Source organism: Pseudochaenichthys georgianus, chromosome 23 (assembly GCF_902827115.2).
Source record: "Pseudochaenichthys georgianus chromosome 23, fPseGeo1.2, whole genome shotgun sequence".
In the NCBI taxonomy this organism is placed as follows: Eukaryota; Metazoa; Chordata; class Actinopteri; order Perciformes; family Channichthyidae; genus Pseudochaenichthys; species Pseudochaenichthys georgianus.
Genome location: NC_047525.1, coordinates 321272 through 348667, shown reverse-complemented (window position 1 = coordinate 348667; position 27396 = coordinate 321272). Strand labels below are relative to the sequence as shown.

At 43.4% G+C, this 27396-nt stretch overlaps 1 protein-coding gene across 1 annotated transcript; it reads right to left on the bottom strand.

Annotated features, from left to right (window-relative positions):
- Positions 1 to 256: 256 nt before the first annotated feature.
- caprin2 (caprin family member 2) lies at positions 257 to 26916 on the bottom strand. The gene is made up of 20 exons (XM_034112417.1): positions 26794 to 26916; positions 22889 to 23157; positions 22752 to 22814; positions 22566 to 22652; positions 21844 to 22082; positions 18423 to 18505; positions 17581 to 17700; positions 17441 to 17472; positions 17137 to 17313; positions 13753 to 13791; positions 13543 to 13671; positions 13338 to 13422; positions 12576 to 12625; positions 12379 to 12486; positions 12197 to 12295; positions 11991 to 12125; positions 2827 to 2971; positions 2680 to 2741; positions 1878 to 1926; positions 257 to 1402 (listed from the first exon to the last, which is right to left on the bottom strand). Exons 2-20 carry the CDS (start codon positions 23126 to 23128, stop codon positions 825 to 827), a joined length of 2520 nt encoding a protein of 839 aa, XP_033968308.1. The 5' UTR covers positions 23129 to 23157; positions 26794 to 26916; the 3' UTR covers positions 257 to 824.
- Positions 26917 to 27396: the final 480 nt, after the last annotated feature.

The window sequence follows — 27396 nt, the reverse complement described above, 5'->3', positions numbered from 1 at the left end:
CAGACAGCCCCACTGAGCAAGGGTTTGACAATTTGGTTTCAATTGCAGTATGAACATTTTAGCAGTTTTCAGAACTTTTGTTTGATAACTCTTTAACTACTTCAGAGGAACAGGTAAAAGGCCTACAGCGCCTGAAGTATATTATAAAATTAGATGTACTGTGCTGAATATCTTTATGTTCAATTTATGTTACTTGCAGACATTCATTGGTAAATTATAAAAAAAAGACAAGATTAAGGACCAAAAATGCACTGCTCCTCTTTATTTAGACACATCAATAGGACCACAACGTCTCTTTAGGCCAAAGCCTGATTGGATTAGCACCATTCCCACCACCAACATCATATTTTCTTCCTTAGCATCACATTCAGTTACACTGAACACATAAGAAGATGGCAGAGTCAACTAGAAATTAATTAGATAAATCAGACAATGATTAAGTTCATTATACGTAAACCCATCTAGTAAGTTGTCCAAAGCCTTCCAGAAAACAAAAAGGCACAAACCCCTAAGATTGAAATCAGTGACCTGGTGAATGTATAGGTGATGGAACACAGATTTATCAGTTTATCATTGTGGTAGTCACCCTTGCGACTATGATACTAGTAAACTGCATTCATGGAACATCAACTATATTTGGTTTATGTCAAGTCACAATTCCAATTGTATATATAGATAATGGCTGTGGGCACTGATCATACGATTAATGGGCTTCATGCTGAAAAAAGGCCATTGGCATGCAGCCTGACCAATATCTTGAAATGTCCATTTTTTTTATTGATGATTAAAGGGAACTGGTCCTCACACTGGAAGAATATAGATGTTCAGGTTGAATCCTGGTAGAGCAGGAAGCCAGAGAAGGTGCTGTACTTCCAGGTGCTTCCATAGATTGCCCCGCGATGCAAACGGAGCCACACTTGGTCTCCCTGAAAGAGGGGCAGGATAGCGTGGTTGCTGGCTGTCTCGTGATCTGGGGCCCCATCGTTGGCGTATGCAGAAACCATCACCTCTTCGTTGCGCATGAGGTTAATATAGAGAGGCACGTTGATGGCAAGCTTCAGGATGTGGAAGAGGAAGACATAGGTTCCATTGACAGGGGAGGTGAAGCGGCCCATGCTGGTGTCAAACATCTCTCCAAGGTTGCTGTGCAGTTGGTCGAAGGCAATGGGCTGGTCCAGATTGCCTGGGGCAAAATTGGCAGTGCGGGAGGCATTAAAGGCCACTCTTAATGGCTGGGAGAGTGGGTAGAGTTGCATCGGAAGCAGGGCTTGATGGTCACCGTGGGGAGAGAGAGGGACCTCCATGGTGGACACCGACAGAGAATCCCCCTGACCCGAGTCCACAATTGTAAATGCTCCCTCCCGGTCTGGGGTGCTGACCTGGGAAGAGTCACTCCAGGCTGCTACAGAGTCCAGACAAAAACAATAGTCAGCGATGACACAGTCCGGGGTTTTCAAACTCTCATTTAGTCTAGTTGAATCTTAGTTAAATCACATGTGAACACAGCAATCTTATTCTGCTGCTGACCAAAACAACCTCACCCAATCCTTAGAGACATGTACGTTTGAATTTGGAGAGGTGGACCAAGTCAGTTACTCTTTCAAAGAGGACTTTCACGACTCATTTTACACACGAATAACATTGGCTGATAAAATGTGTCAAGCATATCCCATTTTGTCTTCTGGCTCCAAAAGCTTTCCAAATTCAGAATGTATGCACTTCTCTGATCTGATATGCCCCATAAGCAGTGCTTATTAAAGTAAGCGTATCAATTCATTTAAAAACATGTATTCCTTCTAATTACCGTTCTTTAGCAAGTATTGATACAAAGTATTTTCCAAGAGGAAAATTATACTCGTTAGAACTTGTGATCTTACCACTCAAGTTACCTCCTCCACATCTATGGCCATGATGGTATCCAGCGTCCTGGAAAATACCAGAGGAATTTCAGAAGTGTATAGAATAGAGTTAACAATGTTGCGTGGCTGGGCATAGTCTGTTTTGTGACTCCTTGGTGGTCTGTAGCATGATGACCCACATTGGCTTTTTTCTTGTTCAAACATCGTCTGAGATACAAAATAGGTTTTATGATAATTCTGCCGATATGAACACCACATTTGGCTAACCTAGGACCCATCACCTTATGCATGTCCTTGTAATTTAGTGAGTGGAAATACATTAAGCAGATGGGACTAGGCAATGTTTGTTTAGTTTTGTTTAAAAAAAGGGCCCTGGTAAAGATGAAAGGAACCACTCTACACATTTATTTAAAGATAAAAAAAAAAACAATGGACGACTAAGCAAACAATTCACAATTCCAAAAGGCGAAATGTAGGGACAATTTTTCACAATAATTGGACAAAATACTTAAGCCTTGGGTAGGCAACATTTGAGAAGACGGCAAGAAGTTATATTTTCAAAATGATTCAACCAACAATCCCAGCCCATTGAGCCAACTCATTTCCAATGCAAGTAGCTAGCAACATTAGCTCCAAAGATTGCTTAATAATAGTATTCAGTAGTCAATTTGGCCCTTTGACTGCCTTTCCCTAAAGCCTTGGAACATGGCTGTTAATTCTCACAGTTGTTAAGTTGGCAGCTTTTGGATAAGCATTTGTTTGTCAGACTATTCCTAACAGCCAAGTTTGCCCATTTCATAAAAAACGGTAATTCACTTACTCTCGCAGCATAGAAGGTGGGGCCACAGTCCCTTAGATGAGTCTGGGGAATGTAGGATCCTCCTGAAGAGAATAAATCAGCAGAGGTTCAGAATTACCACATAGCTGTCACGAGTTTAGAAGCAAACATTTGATTTGATCAACATACCTGGTTGTAGTTCGTCTTCCGGGGGGAAAAACTCAGCTGGTGTTTGGGTACTGGCAATGCTGTACCTAGGTTCAGCAAAAACTGAAGAATCTGGTTTGTATTTAAATTCTCCATTCTGAGAAAAGGTAGCATTCACCTTGAAGACCTATAGTGAAAATAACATGGGCAACAAAGAATCAGATTCAATCCTTATGACTAAACGTTCTTGATCATACAGGCAAATCAACCGTCATGCTGCAACTGTAACTGGTGGACAAAGTTTTTACCGACTCGACACACATGTAGCCAATGTCTGAGGTAACTTAGACAGCCAATATCTGAATAGACATGTAAATGCATATAGTTTTAGAGACTGACAGAAATTGAGTTTGAGGAAACATTCTTACTATTCTGGCAAATCATAACCACAGCACCTTTTCTGAAAAAAAAGTAATGTTAGGCCAGAGACCGGGGCTACTGGAGAGAGGCCTTTGGGTGTCCCATGACTGTCTCCCTTGCATGTTGTGGCAATCCTTACTGCATCATAACTACAACCAGTCTGCCAGCTCCACCAACATGATACATGAAGTGCTTTGAGCGGTTAGTCAAAACCTTCATCGCCTCCTCCCTCCCTGACTCTCTGGACCCCTTGCAGTTTGCCTACAGAGCAAACAGGTCCACAGACGACGCCATCGCCCTCACCATCCACACTGCCCTCTCACATCTGGGCCAGAGGAACACATATGTGAGAATGCTGTTCATTGATTACAGTTCAGCTTTCAATACCATTGTGCCCTCCAAGCTGGCCATCAAGCTCAGAGACCTCAGGCTCAACAGCGCCCTCTGTGACTGGATCCTGAACTTCCTGACGGGCAGACCCCAGGCAGTGCGGGTGGGAAAAATCACATCCTTCACCCTGATCCTCAACACCGGAGCCCCCCAAGGCTGCGTGATCAGGTCTCTCCTCTACTCCCTGTTCACTCACGACTGCGTGGCCACATACATCACCAACACCATCGTGAAGTTTGCTGACGACACGACCGTCATCGGCCTGATCACAGACGACGACGAGACGGCGTACAGAGAGGAGGTCGAAAAACTGACATCTTGGTGCCAGGATAACAACCTCCATCTCAACGTCAGCAAAACAAAGGAGCTGATTGTGGACTAAAGGAAGCAGCAGGGAGAGGGACACGCCCCCATCACCATCAATGGGACTACGGTGGAGAGTCAGCAGCTTCAGGTTCCTCTGTGTCCACATCACTGGACTCTTCACACCACCACCATCACCAAGAAAGCTCGCCAGCGGCTCTTCTTCCTCCGCAGGCTGAGGAGGTTCAACATGGACTCCAGGATACTCGGCAACTTCTACAGGTGCTCCAGGCGCGCCGGATTCATTTTAGAAGTGGGGGGGCCAAAACGGTGCGTGTGTATGGCCCAATCCCAAACCACGCCCTACACACTCCCGCTCCGTGACGGAGTGAACTCCGTGGAGTGACACATGAGGCTCCCTCCTGTCAGGTGGAGGGAGTAAATACAGCGGCAAGCTTTGGGACTCCCCTCTCTCCGGCAGAAACAGGAAATGCCGTAACTGTATGTAACAACGATTTCAAATCAGCATCTCTTTGACAAAAAATGTAAATTATTAACTCAAATAAAACTCCAAACATCTTTCATTGTGTTGCTCTTTTAGTTTTAAACCTGATGTTTATAAGCTTCTTAGTTTTTGCAACAGTCTGTAAATATACACAACTTTATAATAAAATGCACACATTTACCTTTTTCTAGACTAAACACAGGTACGATCCTAAGTTAAAAAAATATGAGGTTATCATGAGGTTGTTAACATCGCAGTTTATCAGTGGATGTTTGCTGGAAGCCTGGAACTACTTGTAAACCGCGTGTTTCCTGACGGACACACACAGCGTTGAGACCGGTCAGGTACCGCTGGCTACAGGTAATGCAATTCATGACACTTATTTCAAGAAATGGACAAATTATTTATTTAACCGAACCAAACAACAATTCTTGTGAAAAGAACTTATAACGAGCTTGTTAACAGTAACACAAGCTGTGATGTCGTGTAATTAAAATCACATGACTAAAATGTCCAATAACAGATTAAAATGTCCCACAATACATTAGGGTAAAGCAAAAAAAATCCCCATGTGGCTAAATCTACTTCATCTTCCTAGATTTTGCCAAAGTAAACCTCCCTTCGCTCACTGGCAAAGCAGAGACTCCGGAGCACTTTTTTGAGGTCCAGGCCGTCGGTCAAATCTTTGTGGATGTGGAAGAAGAGAAGGTGATTTAAGCGGCGCTCAGACTAGTTGAACGAAGGAACGTCTTCAACCGACGGAGGCTGGAGAAGCTCCGCTCAGCTGTTGCATTGGACATCGTCACAGTCTACAGCCGTAGAAGCTTGTCCACTTCACTGAAGCGGGATTGCGTGCTTCGTCCCTGTGCCGCCAGCATGTCTGCGATTGTGGCCACCTTTGTCACCTGAGTGATGGGTCTTTCAGCGGTGGAAATCTTGTGTGCCTGCAAAACTGCTGGAAACAGTGACAACTGGGTGGACAGCCTTTCCATGTCAACATCACCTGTGTACATGTCGACCAGATTTTGGGGGATGTTGATGCTGCCGAATCCCGGGGGACTGTTTACTGCTGTGAGGAGTACCTGTTCCATGCTCACCAGCAGAAGCAGAGTGGGTTGGTGAAACCTGCGAGTCAGCTCAGAAGTGAGCAGGTCAACTACCTCAAAGAACTGGCTCCTGAAGTAGTCCTCTGGATTTTCCCACTGATGAGGTACATCTCCATCATCATAACGGCGTGGAGCACGCCGCCTTGGAGGAAGAGCCGGTGCCTGGACCAGGTCGTTCATGGTCGTTCTTTGGGCATCTTCAAAGATGCTGTGGAATGCCTCTGTGGACCTCAGGTTTGTGTAGTGTGTCTGGAGCATCTGCACTGCTGACTTAACTGTCTCTGCTGAGAGGTCTTTGGACTGGAGCACCCGAGCCACCTCTTCCGCAGAAGAAAACCGTTTAAGACACTTTCAGTCCAAAGAAAACACTGAATTGAGTCATCAATGCCTGCAGCCCTGGTACCTTTTTGCTTGCTTCTGTGTTCCCTCCCATTCGGATTATTTCATCCAAAGTGTCGTAGACGGCTTCATAATTGGCAAGCAAGGATTGTATTGCACTGCCTCTGGCTGTCCAGCGAGTGGGGCAGAGTGGCGTGAGGCCAGCACTGGCACCAGGAGAGGCAGCAGCAGCATCCCTAATGTTTTTAAAGATGGCAAGTCGTTTTGGTGAGTTGTTGATTATCTCATGTATGTGGTGAACTAAACTGAAAGTACAATGTTGCACTTTGAAGCAGCTTCCTGAAGAATTGGGTTCAAACTGTGATTTGTGCAATGCATTGAGACTGCTTTGAATGTCTTTAAAACGTTTGGCCACACCTGACATTTGTCCCTGTAGAACAGATGCGCTATCGTAGGTTTGCCCTCCATGTCACCAATGTCCAGGCCGCATCTCATTAACATGTCCTTAATAGTAGTTTCATCCACAATAACTGCATAGTGTTTTGCATTGCTTTTAATTTCAGTTAATATAGTGGTGAGAGACACCCGATACATTCGATTTATAAGTCGGAGACGTCGCGAAGAGACGGAGCGGCTCCAGCTGTTGCTGCCTGCTTTCCACCCGTCTGGTGTCTGCGATCTGCGGAGGCCTGCTCCCACCTGTAGAGTACGGCTGTGCTGAAGAAGTTTTTACCCCGGAGACGTCGCGAAGAGACGGAGCGGCTCCACCTGTTGTGTGCTGCGGTGTTGTGTGCTGCGGTGTCGTGTGCTGCTTGCTGAGGAGACCTTTCACCCCGGGGAAACCACGGAGGGACCGGAGAACTTCCACGCTGCTGCTTTCGCCTGTCCTTTGCTGCTGTGCTGATTTTGCTCCAGGAACATCGCGGATACTGTGTGCTGGTCTGGGAAAATGGCCCATATCGGGATTCTGCTGTGCCTGTTAACTGTTTTGGACTATGAGAAGATCTCTAGTCATTCTGAGGAGTCTACTGGATTCAGGTCTGTTCTGCCACCCGCAGTGGGCATCCCCTGCAAAGGTTCGGATGTGTTGCTCAAACAATTACCGGTTGCCTTGTCACAGACAATCTGCTCGACAAAATATGTTTGTCTTTTTTGTTTTCCTGCGATGATGGTTCTTCAGGACTGCTTCTTAAGCTCTAATCACACTCTCGCAGACTTTTCCGGTGATTCTAAACTAGATGACAATTTATGTGTGTCGTTTAAGAGGAAAAGATGCCTGGTTTTTTTGTTGCTATTACTGTCAGGAAATGTACAACAAGTAGTAGTCGCTACTCCTGCTGATTTTAAAGCTAGGTCTGGGTTGGGTTTCATCCACTTGAATGTGCGCAGTCTGTTAGGTAAACTAGATTTTGTCCGCATTTGGGCAAGCTCGACTGACGCTGACGTCATTGTTTTATCAGAAACATGGCGAAATATAAATAAATATATTTTGGCCTCTGACATTGCCTTAAATGGTTATAATGTGTATCGTTCCGACCGGCCTAATAAAGGTGGTAGTGTTGCCATTTATGTTAAGAATAAGTTCAGTGTATCCACATTAGTTTACAAATCTATTAGTAAGCAATTCTAATTTTTAGCCATAAATATAGAAGCGGCAACAGGTCATGGTGGTGGGCTGTTACAGACCCCCCTCAGCTGTCAAGGACTCCCCGTCTTCGCTAGCAAATATTTTATCGCAACTAGACTACAAGGAAATAGTGCTACTTGGAGATTTTAACTGGGACTGGTTAACTGCAGTGTCAGAGGATTTTAAAAACCTTTGTATCTCTTTAAATGTTACTCAGATTGTGGACAGTCCTACTCGCCCTAACATTAAGTCCCCTAATAAATCCTCCCTAATTGATCTAATTCTAACAAATGTTCCCTATAAATACTTATCTGTGGGAGTATTTGCGAATGATCTGAGTGATCACTGTGTTGTAGCCACAATTAGGGACACTAAGGTCCAAAAGGTTAAACCTCATATTATTATTAAGAGAGACATAAAACATTTTGTGGAGCAGGGTTTTGTGCATGATCTGTTTGGGTTTGATTGGGGTAAAATCGATCTGTGTGCTGATGTAGAAACCGCATGGTCTTATTTTTATCTTGGTTTTATGGAGATCATTGATAGACATGCACCCCTGCGTACATTTAGAGTAAAGGGACGAGACAATCCTTGGTTTTCTGCTAATCTGTCCAGTCTCCTTCATGAGCGAAACAAGGCCTGGGCAAAGGCTAGGAAATCAGGCTCACAGGTAGAATGGCTGCGTTCTAGGCAGCTAAGGAATAGCTTCACTTCACATGTCAAAAGTCGAAGTACTATTTGTCAGTTACCACAGAAAACCTAAATAATCCTAGGAAATGTTGGAAAGCCATAACATCAATATCCACCGGTGAGATCCGTAATGAGCTACCTCCGTGCCTTACCACAGCATCTGGCTCTATATCGGACAAGGCCACCATGTTAAATTGTTTTAATGAGCATTTTGTGTCCTGTGGTTCTCTATTTGATTCTGTTTCTAACTCTGCTGCTGTGAACACCCCAATCCGTGACTCTGAACAATGTGGTCTGGAAAACCCTTTCAGTTTTACTCATTTTACTGTTAATGTTGTTCATGAAGCCTTAACCAAGCTAGATCCTAAGAAACTGGCCGGCCCGGACAACGTAGAACCTTTCTTTTTAAAGATAGCTGCAGATTTTATTGCTCTTCCTCTCACTTCTCTTTTTAACCTCTCCCTCAGCACTAACACAATTCCAAAAGTATGGAAGTCAGCTTATGTCTTGCCTTTACTAAAAGGAGGGGAGGCAACTATAGGCCAATCTCTAAATTGTCAGTTCTGGCTAAGGTTCTTGAACGCCTAGTGAGTGAACAAGTAAAGGAGTTTTTATGAAAAAATGATATCCTGTCTAAACATCAGTCAGGCTTCAGAAAGCAACACAGCACCATCACTGCGACAATGAAAGTGGTAAATGACATTACGAGTATTTTAGATAAGCAGAGTTGTGCAGCTCTATTTATTGACCTTTCAAAAGCGTATGACACCGTTGATCATCTCATCTTAAAGCAGAGGCTAGCCAGTATTGGCCTATCCAGCCATGCAGTGGGTGGTTTGTGAACTACCTCTCTGAAAGGTCCCAATGTGTTCATTTTGATGGGCTGTCTTCTGAGTGGTTAAACATTACTAATGGTGTTCCTCAAGGTTCTGTTTTAGGTCCACTTTTATTCTCCATATATATCAAGAGTTGGTGAAAATGTGGATGAAGCTACTTTACATTTGTATGCGGATGATACCGTGATGTACTGTGCAGGTCCCTCCATTAAGGAGGCTGGTGTTAAATTACAGGCTGTTTTTAACATTATTCAGACTCAGCTCTCTGAACTAAAGCTTCTTTTAAAATGTTGATAACACCAAGGTAATGCTCTTTTCTAAAGCTAAAAAGACACCAGAGCCTGTTTTAGATATTGTTACTATGCAAGGACAAGTACTAGAAGTGGTTACCTGTTATAAATACCTAGGTATCTGGCTTGATGATTGTCTTACTTTTAAACTTCATGTCAATAACCTGCTTAAAAGCTGAGGGTTAGGCTAGGTTTCTTCTACAGGAACAAGTCCTGTTTCTCGCTTGAGGCCAGGAAAAGGCTCTGTGACCTTTTGACCTGTGCTGGACTATGGGGAGCTGGTCTATATGAATGCATCTGCCAATTACCTGAGCAAGTTAGTTAATCTGCATATTTCACAGAAGGCTCGTTTAGTGGTTCGGCAAAGAATTAACCACTTTCTGTTTTTGTACCATTCTGCGTTGAAGTACCTTTCTCTTTGCCCAAATTATCTAGCGGTCTCCTTTTTTTCGACAGTTAGCTGTACAGCTTTACCCGTCTCAATGTCCCGACAATAAACCTCCATGCAGTCGGAACCAGCCTGTTTCGGTTCAACGACGGCGGTGGTTTTGACAGGCTTCGCTGTTTCTATGATTGATGAAGGTCCAGGCTCCGGAGATGTGGATGTCAGGGATGTGACCTTCCAGTTGTTAAATGTAAGTTTAGATTGACTGTATTTAGTTTTCTTCTGCGCTGGTTCTTCTGACATGTTTACAAGTATATATTCTCTTTCTATCTAGGTTAACGGCTGACACACACAGAACAACGTAACAAATAAACAAATCTAAGCTTTTTTATTGGTTGTAATTTACATGGATACATTTGAATGGTGTGACAATGTCCTATTTGATTGGGTTAAAATGTACATATTCTTCCTGTTATGTCTGCCTGCTTTATTTTACCTAATGCAAAGTGACCTGATCCATCGAAATCAGTCGCATTGACTTGAAGACATATTTTGAGTTGTATATAGTGTTGGAAAGAGATTCCTAGCTTTCTAATGATATCAGGATTGTTTTTGTACTCCAAATATTAAGAAAAATACGTCACATTATATAAATGACTGTCCCTGAGTCCTCATTTTGAGAAAAAGGCCTTCAAAGTTTCCTCTTCTCTGGAATCCATCGATCTGATTGATTATTAGCAAATGATCAAAATACTACGGAGGGAAGATATTTTCCCTTGGATTACTGGTCTGGGGGAAGCCCGCGAGTGTGTCTGTGTGTGTATATACGTGTGTGTATTTTTGCATTTGTGTGTATTGTGTTTGTCTCCCGGGGAAAACACTTATGAGAAACAGCGTTGTTGTTACGCCTGCTGTGACGTCAAGTTACTCCGTTCTCCGCTTGTAATTATGCCGAAGCTTCAAAGCTGTATTTATCATCTGAATTTGCCGAAACAAGTTTAATATTCTGAAAGCCAAGACTTTGTTTATTTGAAATCAGATGAAAACAAACTGTAACGGACCCTGCCGTGTTATCTGATTACTATACGCCTTCCATTCATAATTTCAGCGGAGGGAGGGGAAGCGGTGCTGAGGAACAGCAGAGTGGCGAGTGAGAGGCGAGCTGTCATCTTCCCTTTACGAGTTTCAAAAATGCCTGTAGCTACTGAGATTGAATATAACAATCAAAAATAACAATATACACAGCTAGATCAGATCGCATTTTAGATGCGACTTTAGAGTAGAGGGGAATTATTGAAACGGGATTTGTACAGTGTTCCGCGGCATCCGCCGCTGCGAAAATGCCCTTGAGGTGCACCATAGAGAGTTGTGGTGACCACCTATTTTTACACTGGGTTCATAATTCACACATGGAACTACAGTTGGGGTTTTGTTTCCACACGGACATGTTATGTGTTGTCTATATATGTTGTGTGCCCTCCTGGCTTCTCCCTCTTCTTCCCGGACTGCAACCGGACAACATGACCTTAGTTACTTCTCAATAAAGTACCCTTTTGCACCTTCCTTGCACCGCCTCTGACTCTATCTCTCGGCACTACAGTATCCTGACTGGCTGCATCACGGCCTGGTACGGCAGCGGCACCACCCTCAATCGCAAGGCTTCACAGAGGGTGGTGAAAACTGCACAGAACATCACCAGGACGGAGCTGCCATCCATGGAGGACCTTTACCCCCAGCGGCTCAGGAAAAGATCCCTCAGGATTATCAAAGACCCCCATCCCCCCAGACACAAACTGTTCAGTCTGCTGCCGTCTGGCAGGCGTTACCGCAGCATCCGGACTAAAACCACCAGACTCAGGGACAGCTTCATCCCACAGGCAATAAGACTGTTAAACACCTGAAACTATTTCATAACATTCATCTGCTACTTAGTCATTATTTATCTATTATCCAATATATCATTCCAATAACTTGTATAGACTCGTATTGCACTATTCCACTTCTTTTTTTAAAACTATTTTTCTTTTTGTATTACTTTTAATATAGTATATTTTAACATTGTTTTAATATTGTCTGCTTATCTGTATTATTGTGTTGTATTGTTGGAGAAGCCTGTGACCTAAGAATTTCAACGACATAATTACTCTGTAGCTATGTTAGTTTGACAATAAAGAACCTTGAAATATTGAGATTCTACACAGCGCAAATATAATAGACATTTTATGACTTCCAATATATTTCAGATACCTGCAGACTTTCGGCCCTACATTGATTTCGCCCAAAAGAAAAATGATGTATGCTTTGGTGAAACTAACCTGCTGGATATTCTGAAACTGTGAAGAAGTCAGAGTTCGTCTGGAGGGAGGTGTGGAGAAAGTCCTTCCCTGAGGAAGGTTGACAGTGCACGACTCAACCCTGCTGCAGGGGGGATGCTTCTTTGACTCTGGAGTCTGTGGAATACCAGCATGCATTAAAAGCATAGAAAACACTTCACATCAGCCCAATACTTTGTCCCATTTACATAAGCGCAGCTCTTCTCCAGGCTGACAGGAATGGTGGCCTCCCTGCGGTACAGCGGAGGTGAAGGAAACCCCTTTCTTTCAGCTAGCTGTCGCGGCTCCTGCAAAGAAGAGACGGATTCAACCACTGAGAGACAGGATACGATTATGTTGCATCTTAAAAAGGCAATATGATGCTTCTTACATGAGGCAAGTCCAGTGAAGGAACTTTTAGTGCACTGGTCTCCAAGCACTGATCCCCATTAGTCTTACTGGCTCTGCGCTCAATAAGCCTGGGAGGCAGTGGGGTGGACTAAGTGGGGGGTAAATTAAGTGATGAATGGTCCAAGTCATTTTACATTTCATCAGAACCGAGTCAAAGACAGAAAACTGTCCGCTTACATGCATTTCTTTTGGCAGGACATCAACTGGACTTCCTAAGTCAGCATGTCCTGGTTAGAATATAAGTACAACGAGATTATACAAGTACAACGAGAATAGGAAAGCTACTCCTTTTAAGGTGCCATCAAAACATTCAGAAAATACATCATACAAAGACACGCAGCATTCATAAAATAACTAAATAAAGGGCAGGAAACTGAAAACTGTCTTTGCTTTAAAAGGTCTTTAGCGCCTCCCGGAGAGCAGCAGGTCAAACACGTGAAAACCGTGATGTGAACTGTCCTTTACGATGTTGGTGGGATCAGCAAGGGGAGAGGGCAGCCGATGATTTGTATGACTTTTGAGCCTCTTCCCGTGTGCCTCAGAGCAGCTGGCGTACTGTAACTGTTCTGTAATCAGTATGATCAGGCTCTGGGTGGACGGGCGGTAGCGGTTAGTTGAGGAAAACCAAATTAAGAAATTAATCAGTGAAAATCTCCAACTCTTAAAATGATGCGGTTACAAATTCATTATCATTGCAGCGATGATACATTTGCAATACTAACATGTGGTGAAAAAATGAGGACCAAGCATAAAAACATATTCCAAAAAGGTCATGTTAATGGTATGGTTTGAAAGAAATGCCAACGATTGTTATCAGTTTGGTTACTGAGGTTCACAGGATTTTGCAAGAATATGAACAGAGTTTCCAAAGAGGCGAATAGAGGAGGGCGCTTTTACTAAAAGAATGCAAAGGCATTTCCCCTCTTTGGTCCACGTTACCTAAAGGGGATGGAGACTTAGATGACCTCTGCTTCAGTTTTTGGTGGACATTGATTGGAGAGATCTCACCCTCTAGAAGAGAGTCCTGAACAGGAAAGAATCATTTTAAAACCTTTAACTTTCTGTATCACTTGCAAAGCTGATGATTACATACAGTGTTCTCCTCTAGAGTGGTTCATTATATTTTCATTTTTTTTCATATCACCTGCATAAAACTGAAGGAGCCATGGATCTTTGTCACAAGGTCCTCTAGGTGCTGTTTTCTGAGGAAAGGGTCTTTGGGTAAGGCATATGTAGAGTTGAAAAGCTCCAAAGGCATATCCATGTAACCTGCCTGTTGGGAAGAGTAACGTTAAACCAAAACAGACATCTCTACCCAACACACACTATTTGCAAACTAACCACTCGTACTCACCGAGTTGGCGGGTCGCACTCCTTTGGCTCTCCGTTTTCTCTGTGACACACACACACACACACACACACACACACAACCACAACCCCTGCATCAGCTGCTGTGGAACACCACATGTGCACCATCTTTGTTTATTTGATAGGGTTGTGGGTTCCTGAATACAAACAAATGATCAACTGCTACCATACCAACTTGCAAAATATCAATTTTCGTTTAGCTTAAAAATATCAAACGGACATTTTGCCAATAGACGTGGATGTAAGACACGTTGTAGCATTCACTATCAAACATAATGTGTGTTGTTGCATTTTAAAAAAGGTCTCCCATTATACTATTTTTAGGCATACATTATATATATATCAGATATGTAAAAAACATGTCTATGAAGTGTTTTGCCCAAAATGCCAAACAGATCATGCATTGCAGCATGCCTCATACTCGGCAGCGGCCGTCCCATGGGGCACTAGGGCACCGCCCCACCTCTCCCCACATTCTAGATTGTGATTAAAAAATATATTTTTTTAACATTTTATTTTACATTTTTTATGAACAAGGTGCACATTATATAGTTGGTGTCAGTTAAATGTATAATCTACGATAACATATCGATACAAATTGTTTTACGATGTCTAAAGTTATTGATGAGTCACGTGTCACTGCTTGGGGCGCATACATCTTTGCCCATTGTGCATGCGCAGTCCGCACCTCTTCAATACAAGTGATAGGAGCAGCTCCGAGTGCACCGAACTGCGCCAGAAGCAGCTGTTGACACACCAAAAACTAGGGGGCAGCAGGAGCGCCAGAGCGAGTGATTGACGTTTGAATGAGAGAGAATTAGACGAAGTGTAAACAAAACTAGATATATCAGGCAAACAAAACTAGAGTCCACATGGATGATGCTATGCAACTAGGGCTGCAACAAACGACTAATTTGATAATCGATTAATGAAACGATTAATCGATTATTCGGATCGTTAAGGTTTTAACTGTACTACTACTTATATCGATACTGCTTATCGATCCGGTCCTTTTAACGATAGTATTAACGGTTCTTTTGACAAGAAATAAGGTAAACTAACTAAACAAATTGTGAACAAAACTAACATCGCTTTTTATTTTTAATTAAATGCATAATATTTCACATCAAAAGAAACAACAATGTTTTAACAAATCATATTAAATAATGTGATGACAGAACTGTAAACAGAATAGCTGAAACTTTAACAAAATAAATAACTCAGTTACCTCTAATCATTAACCCATGTTTTTATAACTGAGTTAACTCTGTGTGTTGCTGCTAGCATACAGAACACCTGACGTGGAAACGTCACTCGTGAACGGGACTACAGAGCTGCTAGAAAGACAGTGGAACCCGCTGCATTCCTCCGTCTGGATGTGGAGCACTTTTGCTAAATGTTTAGACAAATTGCTCGTGTCACCGCCCTTACATGATAAACTCTCATTGCACTTTTGGTAACGAGCATCGTCCACATCGAGACGGCTAAAGTTTAACCATACCTCGGAGCGCATTCTCTCCGCCATCTCCTCCGTGTGTGTGTGTTGCTGCATGTAGCAGCTGCGTGTGTGTAAACTGCCCCGCCCCCTCGCAAGCAGGCGGGGGAGAAATCTCTCGTCTGAATTGGGAAGATCGAAAATACATTATAGACGCATTTTGTAGTCATATTGCATATTAGAAACGGAGTTGGTGACACTAAGACTGCGATATAACGTTTATGTAGCAATAATACATATGACATATGTTTTAAATGTCTCCTGTACCGATAAAAAAGAGCGATAACGTTGGAGCTTAACTGGGTGTAGAACACATGTGATGACGTCACCAACTAATCGACGACTTAATTAGTTGCCAACTAATTTGGTAATCGATTATAATCGATTAAGTCGATTAGTTGTTGCACCCCTATATGCAACTAGCCATGTTTAGGAAAGTAAACACAGCTGTCCAATGAGGGTACAGGATAGGGATCAGTTAGCATAATAAGGAGGTTGACAAAAGCAGGCACTCAAATAATAGACTGTATCAAGTGCTGTGTGACTTTGAGCTAGCCCTGCGTTGTAATATGACATGTTTTGAGTTTGTGTATAAGTTTGCTTAAATGTTGGTAGAGCCCCCCTGGAGAAAAATGCACCAGCCGCCACTGCTCATACGCCTCTATTTCAGCCCTGTTACAAAAGTGCTGAAGCGCCATAAACGTATAAACTATATCTTTAAAAGGCTGTTGGTTTATGATCACATTTGTATATGATAATGTATGAAGTCAGTCAAAAATAATCTTAGTTATCTGGCCCCAACAGAGAAATACCTTTCAGATTCAGAAATAATTGTTATAAGAAAAATACTGATCTAATAACAGAGTTTTGTTCTTTTATGTAATTTCCCTTTTCCAGGAATCACAATAGAAACAGTTTACCAAACTAATACATTTCTAATTTTACATCAAATGAAAGATATTTACAGTTAAGAATTAAATAATAATGAATGCCATAAATTATTAGATACATTTACAGTTTCTTTTTCTCCAGTATGATAGCTGTCAAATACATTTCTCACTTTTTCTAAGAGTGTACTTAACCCAATAAAGGGATTGATTCTCAAATAATCGGGTTATTACGTTGCAATAATAACTCATCTCTCTCCAGATTAATGTGGTTGGGTTTATTTTTCTTCTTTGCGAAACGTGTTGTGTCAAATGTCCTACTTGGGTGGCTGTTCAACACGGAGGACTAACTCGCGCAGTGCAAGTCGAGTAGCCGCATGCTCTCCTCTGTGACGAGCAGGCCGTCTGCTCAGATACAGCTAACCGCTGCCGTGATTAAACGCCATATCATGTTCCAACCACATCAAGCATTCTTTCTCAAACAGTATGAGCTCAAATGCTTTCTCTTTCGCGGGTTTACTACAAAGCCAGTACCTTTGTATATCCTGCTTTTTTACACATACTCTTTCCAGTAAAGCGTTAGCTGTGAGTGTTAGCGATGCTTGCTGATCATGACAGGTGCACCATGGAGACCAAAAACACATAAACAGACCATATTACTTCCAAAGCACGTTGCGCATTGTTTCTGACAGCGACGTGTTGATAGCGACGTGGGCGTAAAGCCAGCCCACATTTTAGTAATGTCGTCATGACGCAGCAAATCTGGATCAGCTCCGTTGTTCCCTCGTTTTTAGAGATGTGGGTACGGAGGAAAAGAGAGAGGGTTGTATGTTCTGACACTTTGTGAGTCTCCTCACACACCGTGAATATATTTATGTGAAAAATACATCAAAAAGTGCATTTTGCATAATAGGTGACTTTAACACTCAAGCCTGACTCTGATTCCAACGTTATGATACAGAACACCGAAGGTCTCATGCTGCCTCACCTGTTTGCAGCCAGCAGATTGTTTCTTGGTGGTGACGGAGCCTTTGGGGATGAAGGTGGCAGCCCCTCTCCATGGTCTGTGAACTGCAGCAGGGGGGGGACAGGGTCCAACAGATGAGTCCTGATCCCAGCAGTCAGGAGGCACCCGCTCCCTGGTCTGGAAGCCCCCCTTCCAGTTCTGAGTTGGAGTTTTCATATAAGTAAGGTACAGTCAGTTGAAAAACTGCCATCCAAATGAAGTGATTCCTGGGTTACAGGCAGCCTGAAATGCAGCTTTAAACATACAAACTGGATATCTGGCTCACCTCCTTGGAAACTTCCTTTGGGTTTGATGTGGCTGACGGGGACAAATACATATGAAATCCACCATATTCAAACAAGGCACACAGTAGTTTCAGTAGTCAATTCATCTTTATACTAGCATGGTTTTTAAGTTCAATTTCACCTATAGGGCTGTGGCTGTGGGCTCTCAGAGACTCCTTTGCAGGGTTAATGGGTGGAGATGGAAGACAAGTGAAGTACTTGCAGCTCATCAGCTCAGCGAGTTCTTCTTTGAACAGCTTATCTAAAGAAATAACAAAACACTGCATATTTTATTCTTTTTACCAGTTTTTCCTTTTCTGCAAATAAATTATCTAAAACAAACATGGCCATTTGGAATTTGAGAAATGTCAGTAGTATTTTAGATACGCTGATCATTTTGTAGGTTTATTTGTTTTCTTCCCAGGAGCTGTATGTACAAACACTAAGTCCCTCAGCTGGGATCTATGTCGCTCATAGAAGATATCGTCAGGTTTCTTCAACAGATCCGTTTGGTCTCAAAATGCTCTCCCTTCCCCTGAAGGTAGGTTCAGATGATGCAATCACTGAGGGCCTAAGATTACGCCAACATGGTGTGTAGACAATCCAAAGACATTTGTTAGTATGATACGCTTTTTATAATAGATTAGAATCCAACCAAGTTAGGTCCGGTACATTCTATAGAGCTGAAGGTGCTCATCACAGCATTTAGATTTTTCAAAAGACAATACGAGACCGTTTTTGGACAAAGGTCATACATTAAAATGGGTTACATTCTTTAAATTGAGTTAGTATCAAACTACTGGTAATAATCATATTTTATGAATTGTAAGGTTTCCTCTAAATAGAATGAATTATTATTAATTCAGGAAATGTTATATCTCGACTCAAATCTCAGGCTTTACATGTTGAAAAACAGCAACATTCTTCATACCTTATTAGAGCCTTGTGGGTCTACTGTCGGTGATTGCTGGCTCGGTTACTCACATGTGGATCCAGCCACCGGCTTGTCTTTCCCTTCCAGCAGGTCCAGGTGGGCCACAGCCGCCCGCTCCATCTGCTCCTCCAAACTACAACATGACAGCTGAGGTCATCAACATCCAACTCTTTATACCAGTACAATTATGGTATCATGTACTACAATTTGCATCAACTACTCTTAAAGGAAATGTAGCTTGAAGCCAATCTATGAGGTACATATTCTTGGCTGAGGGAATAAGTTGTATGAACTGAAGCAGTACTCCATAGAGAGGATCCTGACCTTCTACAGGTGCTCCATAGAGAGCATCCTGACCTTCTACAGGTGCTCCATAGAGAGGACCCTGACCTTCTACAGGTGCTCCATAGAGAGCATCCTGACCTTCTACAGGTGCTCCATAGAGAGGATCCTGACCTTCTACAGGTGCTCCATAGAGAGGATCCTGACCTTCTACAGGTGCTCCATAGAGAGCATCCTGACCTTCTACAGGTGCTCCATAGAGAGCATCCTGACCTTCTACAGGTGCTCCATAGAGAGCATCCTGACCTTCTACAGGTGCTCCATAGAGAGGATCCTGACCTTCTACAGGTGCTCCATAGAGAGGATCCTGACCTTCTACAGGTGCTCCATAGAGAGGATCCTGACCTCCTTCAGGTGCTCCATAGAGAGGATCCTGACCTTCTGCAGGTGCTCCACAGAGAGGATCCTGACCTCCTTCAGGTGCTCCACAGAGAGGATCCTGACCTCCTTCAGGTGCTCCACAGAGAGGATCCTGACCTTCTACAGGTGCTCCACAGAGAGGATCCTGACCTTCAGGTGCTCCATAGAGAGGATCCTGACCTTCTACAGGTGCTCCATAGAGAGGATCCTGACCTTCTACAGGTGCTCCATAGAGAGGATCCTGACCTTCTACGTGTGCTCCATAGAGAGGATCCTGACCTTCTTCAGGTGCTCCATAGAGAGGATCCTGACCTTCTACAGGTGCTCCATAGAGAGGATCCTGACCTTCTACAGGTGCTCCACAGAGAGGATCCTGACCTTCAGGTGCTCCATAGAGAGGATCCTGACCTTCTACAGGTGCTCCACAGAGAGGATCCTGACCTTCTACAGGTGCTCCACAGAGAGGATCCTGACCTTCAGGTGCTCCATAGAGAGGATCCTGACCTTCTACAGGTGCTCCATAGAGAGGATCCTGACCTTCTACAGGTGCTCCATAGAGAGGATCCTGACCTTCTACGTGTGCTCCATAGAGAGGATCCTGACCTTCTACGTGTGCTCCATAGAGAGGATCCTGACCTTCTACAGGTGCTCCATAGAGAGGATCCTGACCTTCTACAGGTGCACCATAGAGAGGATCCTGACCTCCTACAGGTGCTCCATAGAGAGCATCCTGACCTCCTTCAGGTGCTCCATAGAGAGGATCCTGACCTTCTGCAGGTGCTCCATAGAGAGGATCCTGACCTTCTGCAGGTGCTCCATAGAGAGGATCCTGACCTTCTACAGGTGCTCCATAGAGAGGATCCTGACCTTCTACAGGTGCTCCATAGAGAGGATCCTGACCTTCTGCAGGTGCTCCATAGAGAGGATCCTGACCTTCTACAGGTGCTCCATAGAGAGGACCCTGACCTTCTTCAGGTGCTCCATAGAGAGGATCCTGACCTTCTACAGGTGCACCATAGAGAGGATCCTGACCTTCTACAGGTGCTCCATAGAGAGGATCCTGACCTTCTACAGGTGCTCCATAGAGAGCATCCTGACCTCCTTCAGGTGCTCCATAGAGAGGATCCTGACCTTCTGCAGGTGCTCCATAGAGAGCATCCTGACCTTCAGGTGCTCCATAGAGAGGACCCTGACCTTCTGCAGGTGCTCCATAGAGAGGATCCTGACCTTCTACAGGTGCTCCATAGAGAGGATCCTGACCTTCTACAGGTGCTCCATAGAGAGGACCCTGACCTTCTTCAGGTGCTCCATATAGAGGATCCTGACCTTCTACAGGTGCACCATAGAGAGGATACTGACCTTCTACAGGTGCTCCATAGAGAGGATCCTGACCTTCTACAGGTGCTCCATAGAGAGGACCCTGACCTTCTTCAGGTGCTCCATAGAGAGGATCCTGACCTTCTACAGGTGCACCATAGAGAGGATCCTGACCTTCTACAGGTGCTCCATAGAGAGGATCCTGACCTTCTACAGGTGCTCCATAGAGAGCATCCTGACCTTCTACAGGTGCTCCATAGAGAGCATCCTGACCTTCAGGTGCTCCATAGAGAGCATCCTGACCTTCAGGTGCTCCATAGAGAGGACCCTGACCTTCTGCAGGTGCTCCATAGAGAGGATCCTGACCTTCTACAGGTGCTCCATAGAGAGGACCCTGACCTTCTTCAGGTGCTCCATAGAGAGGATCCTGACCTTCTACAGGTGCACCATAGAGAGGATACTGACCTTCTACAGGTGCTCCATAGAGAGGATCCTGACCTTCTACAGGTGCTCCATAGAGAGCATCCTGACCTTCTACAGGTGCTCCATAGAGAGCATCCTGACCTTCAGGTGCTCCATAGAGAGGATCCTGACCTTCTACAGGTGCTCCATAGAGAGGATCCTGACCTTCGACAGGTGCTCCATAGAGAGCATCCTGACCTCCTTCAGGTGCTCCATAGAGAGGATCCTGACCTTCTACAGGTGCTCCATAGAGAGGATCCTGACCTTCTCCAGGTGCTCCATAGAGAGGATCCTGACCTTCTCCAGGTGCTCCATAGAGAGGATCCTGACCTTCTACAGGTGCTCCATAGAGAGGATCCTGACATAAGGCGCGTTCACACCGCAGTACTTTTCCCACTTTAGTTCCGATGACTTTCGTGGGAGAAAAAGGTTCCTACGTCTGATTGGCTGGGCGGATTGCCCTGTAAAACTCCCAAAAAGTTTTGTGAAGCCGCCATTTTATTATCCTCGCATTAGCATTATTAGCATTAGCATTAGCATTAGCCCAGCGCAGAAACGCAGAGAGACTAACTTATGGCAACACAAAATAAAACATGGGAGCGGTGGAGATGAGGAGGTGTCGGCGTTCTAGCGATTTACTCGGAAGGCTTCAGTAGAAGCTGCTGGGAGTCCCAGCAGCTTCTACTGAAGCCAGTCCCCAACTCCGGGGACTTCCGGTCGGGGACTCTGGGCGGCAGTATACGCCGTGAAGTGGTTTGCGGCCTGCCAGTAAGCCCAAAGCAGAAGAAGAAGAAGTGACGTCAGCGGCTTCATTTGCCTAATCCCCCCTCAGGGACTTATTCCGGTGTGAACGCGATCTGTACTTAGTTCATGAGAACTAAAGAGTTCTCATGAACCTTTGTGGGAAAAGTACTGCGGAGTGAACGCGCCCATTAAAGAATATACATCACCTAAAACAACAGAGATATAGAGTGCTGCCATTAACCTAACCTCAGGGTGTGATCTCTCTTGACTCCCAGCAGGGTGGCCAGCTGACTCAGGCTCTGCAGCTGCTGGGCCGTGATGAGGGGGGCCTGGTTGCGTCCAGCCAGCAGGTCTGTCCTGATGTGCTCCAACTGCATGATGTGGAGAAGGTGCTGGAAATGCAGCACAGAGGTCAGATTCCTCCTCTCAGTGTCCACCTTTGCCACTTTGTCCTTCCTCACGGCCTTCCTCTGGGCTCTCAACAACTGTAGAGGCAGAGGATTCAAGGAGCCGTTTAAAAACCTGCCATTGAACGTGTTACAAAAGACCTTTGCGTTTCAGACTACAAACTGTTTACGCAACGTTGTTAACCCAATGTTTAACTGCAGGATATTAGAGTACAGATCTCAAGTGAAAAGGCTACTCAATCCGGAGGGGTTTTAAAAGGGATGTTGTGGACAACAGCTTTACAGATTGTATAAAAGACACTTGGAGTAAAGTTTAATTTGGAATATTGGAATATACAAGTGAAATATGATTAATAGTTGTGTGCTATAGAAAAGATGAATAATGACTTTGTTTCTCAGATTTGCGTGTACCTAATGTGCAAACTTTAAGTTCCAATAAGTCCTCATTCTTTGAGCAAAACAAAGCACAGGCTTCAAACAATCCTTAACATGCCATTCAATCCCATCCAATACCCAAAAAGAAATCAAAAGTGAATGGTAGTCGGATTGCCAAAGACTTACATTCTGAGTCAATTCATCCAGGGTTTTGTGCAGCTCCTGTGCGAATGCCAGGTGATGAAGCACCTCCTCGTACTTTTCCGCCGCCGCCTCGAAAATGATAAATTGGAGAAAAAAAGCCAATGCACAAACCCCAGACAGAAACAGAAGATAATATGCTTTGGGTGCCAGTTCATAGCCAGGGCTTACCATCTGATCATGGTTAAGTTCCTCCCCCCAGGTCAGCCTCCTCTTGTAGTCTTCAAGTTTCAGCTGTGGGCACACAAGAGACTTTACAAAGTCCAGGTGCCTGCCAACTGTCTACTGAAACTGAAATCAACACTTACCTTCTTTTTCTCCAAGTTGCGGACTTTGTTTTTTAAGCAGATGAGACCATCTTCGATGTAGAGGTCATAGCCGTAGTAGACAGTGGAGGTCTCCATGCTGAGCTGCTGGGTGCTCAGACCCAGGGGCGAGCCCCCCTTTGGGCCATCAGCCACCACAAGGTCCCTCCGTCTGTCCTCCCCGTCCTTCAAGTGCTCAGGTGGTGTGACATCCAGGTTAGGCGAAGGAGACAGGTGCACCATGGTGAGCTTTCAAACTGGAAGGTTTACACCTTTTAGTAAGAAAAAGAAAAGAAACAAATGCAAAATGTACGGGCTCCCTGGATCTGTGCCCTGAAGCTGCTGGTACCGTATCTACCAGCCATCCAGAGCAGACGTGCTCCCACTTTTCCCGTTTTAAAATCTTGTTTAAAGACCCACTTATTCTCCCGTGGGTTTGCAAATCATGTATAAGACCGGTTGGTTTGTGCTTTTAAATGTGGGTTTATTTACTCATGTTTTATATTGTTTTTATGTCATGTACGGTATGAAAGTTTCCAGACTGTGGCTTTAAGAATGTTTTATGCAATTATGATGTTTTTATATATCGATTGATGTACAGCACTTTGATCAACTCTGTTGTTTTTAAATGTGCTATGGAAATAAAGATGGATTCACTGTATTAACAGAACCACTGAACAGCGGAGTCGGAAAGCGCCAGCGCCACACACCAACAGAAGCACGATGCAGGAGCACGCTGTGTTTGTTTAACCCCCTCAATTCCACAAATGTTCCACAATTATAAGAGACTAATTTACACAGGTGACTGATTTGGATGTTTCATCGGTAACGGAAAAAGCTCAATCTCATTTTAGAAAACAGCTTATTTCCCATTGAAGGTGCGGTAGGTAATTTTGGAGAAACCAGCTCGAGTGCACTAGAATTTGAAAATACACAACCGGAAAAAATCTGCCTCTTCCTCACAGAGCCCCTCCTCCAACACACACGAACGCGCACATGACCAATGAGGGCACGAGATAAGTTTGTGCCCAGATGGAAGGCTGACAGGCAGGTAGGCCATCCAGTTACTTTAGCCGGGCCGGCTCAGATGATTGGTCGTGCTTTTTACAGTACCACGGCTTCCACAGATGACATTTTTTTATGGAGTTTTTGTCAAAGCACTTAAGATATTCATTGCTATCGGGATGTTAAGAGCATTCCATGGAATATAACAAAAAGTGTATCTCGAGCCGGTTTCTCAAACTTACCTACCCCACCTTTAAGTAACAGACTCATTTTAAAATCATCCATAAATATCTACCCGGTTTCTGAATTTAAGATTTAAATTCGAAGTGGACCCATGTTCTTTTTGTAATTTTCAAGATGAATCATTGGAAGATTATTTTGCCCTTTTTCTAAATTGTTTGTCTAATGTGTGAGTTGGTTGTTGCTTAGAGTTACAGATATTCCTGCTTCAAAATATCACATTTAATATATATATGGAATCTTTCATGTGATTTGGTTTATTATAATTATTATTTTGGGTAAATACCATATACACTGCTGTTAATGGAGTGGTAGCAAGCCATCCTTTCCTCGTTGTATTAATAAATTAAAATGGTCTAAAAATACAGTCCTGGAAAATTGGTAAAAATGTTAATAGTGAATTTCTACGTTTGTATTATTTTAAGTAAGCTCCTTAATGCTTTTGTGTCTTTTTTGTTGTTGATGCCATGCTGCCATTAGTGATGTTATGTATTGCGCCGAGGCTTCGGAGCGTGTGTCGAGTAATCCCCGAAGCTTTTTGTGAAGCTTGTATCGAGGCTTGTATCGTTTTGGGCCAGTGACGTCATCGATGACAAACGAAGCCTAGCTGCCTGTCGATACCACGTGACTGCTTCAGGAAGCGATTCAGAACGGTTGAACCCATGGTTGAACCACAACGCTCATAATACCCATGGTATAATAAGAACCATGGAATGGAATGGAATTAAAAGAGCTCAGCCCCTCACTTATATAGATGTCGGAACATGTCATAAGTATAAATAGATACAAGCATGAATAAATGTAGGAATAAAAACATGAACAAATAAATGAATAAATACAGGAATAAATATTGTGCAGTGTTTTAGGGCTGTCCCGAATACCATTTGTCGGGCTCCGGATATTCGGTAGTAATCAGCAGCGAATATTCGAATATTCGGTGCGGAAAGATTTTTTTTTTTTTTTAAATAAAAAAAATGTTTTACAAAAAATGTTCATAACACGCTCCGAGACACCTGACAACATGCTGTTAAGCAGAAGTGCAGAAAGAGCATACTATTACGATTTATATTTATTTATTGTCTCAGTACTCGCATACATTACAACTAAATGTGTCCTCTGCATTTAACCGAGCCGCAGTGCAGCGCCTGGGGACCAAATCTGGTTCCAAATTACGTTTTACAACCTGAAGATACAAAACACATATTTATGTTATAACAACAACGCTTTTAATAACATAGCCGTAACAGTAGGCCTAACAGTGTAATACTTGTTACCGATACAGTAAACAGTATTTAAATAAATGAAGAACGAAAAATAAATGAACGAACTGTATGCCAATAATTGCCTTAGTCCCAGATGTTCCCACATTGCTACTATTATTTTCACTATTCGGATCAAATTGAAAAACTAATATAAAAAACAATTCGGTTGCTTGCTTGCAACTATTTTCCAAGCAAAGTAAGTGCACGCTTTTATCATGTGTAACGTTACTGTTTAACCGGCGGATAAAGCAGCTTCATCATGGCAACTTGACAACAGCTAAACTAAGCTAAGCTAAGCTAGTACTTACAGCATCAGGTGACTTTTCAGAGTTGTTGTGCCACCGTGGTAGGCCAGTTTCTTGTCGCATATTTGGCACACTGCCTTCTTCTTACCATCGTCCAATTTAAAATGGTCCCACACAGCTGAAGTCTTCGGCATTTTGTGTTCAGGTGTGTGAACCGAGGTGAAGCGTGCCGTTTGCGTTCGTGACTGTGTGAACGCGATGTCAGGAGCACAGGCTGAGATTGTATATATTTCCGCATTTTAACAGTGCAATTCAAAAGTATAAATATAGTATAAGAATATGGAAATTCGCCTTTATTGATGGCATACATTTAGGAAAAAATTTGAATTGAAAATAAATAAAAAAACGAAAATCCGAATAATGAAATTAAAACCCGAATAGTTGACCAACGAACGAATATTCGGGTACAGCCCTACAGTGTTTTCAGGGACATTCAGTGTGTGTGCTGTGGCTCAGCTGGAAAGCAGTTGACTCACGACCGCAGGGTTCCTGGTTCAACGACTGAACAATACATATTTTTTGTTGTTTATAAAATCTACAGCTAAATGAGATAATGTAGTTAATAAATGTATTCTTTGATATGGTTTAGCCTTTCTCAAGCTACAACATGGTTAAGTTTATGAATATTATTAAGGAATTAAAATCCCTCTTTGCAATGTTTAACAGCCTCCTTAGGCTTTTCAATCACAATCATTCAACTGGAATAAAAACAATATTGTTAACATGAAAATATGATTTAATGTTCGTTGTTTAGAGTTATTCTAAAGCTTTACTCAATGGGAACTCGGTATGAGAGAGCACACTGTTGAGATGTCCAATCTGCCTGTTTTACACACTTTGACCAACAGGGGGGTTCGTGTTCAAATGAAGCCCATGATGAAGCCTCATGAGATGAACCCTTTTGCGAACCAATTGTCTGGAAAGCTTCATAAGGCTTCATCTCGCCATCACTAGCTGCTATCATGCTGCCGATGTCCTGCAGTCCAGTTTAAATACACACACTTTGCTGCACAATCCTCCACTGGTTCAATGGCAGTTTAATCACCAGCTTCAGCAAACAAACCCCACGCCACGCCAATGGAAACCTTTGACTCACCTGAAGTGTTTCACGCGCGTGCAGACTGAGCCCCTCTCACCGGATGTCTCAAAGGGCCTGTTGGTGTCCGCTCAGACCTTTATATACCATGCCGTGCCGTTACACTGCGTTACACCGACGATCCAGCCTGATCACATCCGGTCCTGGCACCTGTCACCATAGATATATATAATAAACACTAGATGACTCACCCGCGCTGCTGGCCAATGGAGACCGACGTTGCCACTTGGCCGCCATCTTGCTACAGGCAGTGCTCTCATTCATAACATTATGGTTTACTATTTAAATAACCATAGCTTGCTCAATTTTCAACCAATTTTCAAACGGTTTGGTTTTTTTTAACATCAAATATGTAGTTATGATACTGCATACTTATAATCATGGACTTTCATATGAAAATAACATTAATCAGATAAAGCAATAGCTATACACACACACACACACACACACACACACACACACACACACACACACACACACACACACACACACACACACACACACACACACACACACACACACACACACACAAGGTATTTATATTAAATATTTGCCGGTCTATATATTTCCATTTATTTTATTATATTGTTAATATTTAAAATA

Bases quoted from the DNA above. Each gene is read 5' to 3' on its own strand.
- caprin2 (XM_034112417.1), bottom strand. From the start codon at position 23,128: ATGGTGCACCTGTCTCCTTCGCCTAACCTGGATGTCACACCACCTGAG. The intron at 17,314-17,440 runs GTGAGCCAGATA...ACTCCAACTCAG, and splicing joins CAAAGGAAGTTTCCAAGGAG to AACTGGAAGGGGGGCTTCCA. The intron at 12,126-12,196 runs GTAAATGGGACA...GGTATTCCACAG, and splicing joins TGGAGAAGAGCTGCGCTTAT to ACTCCAGAGTCAAAGAAGCA.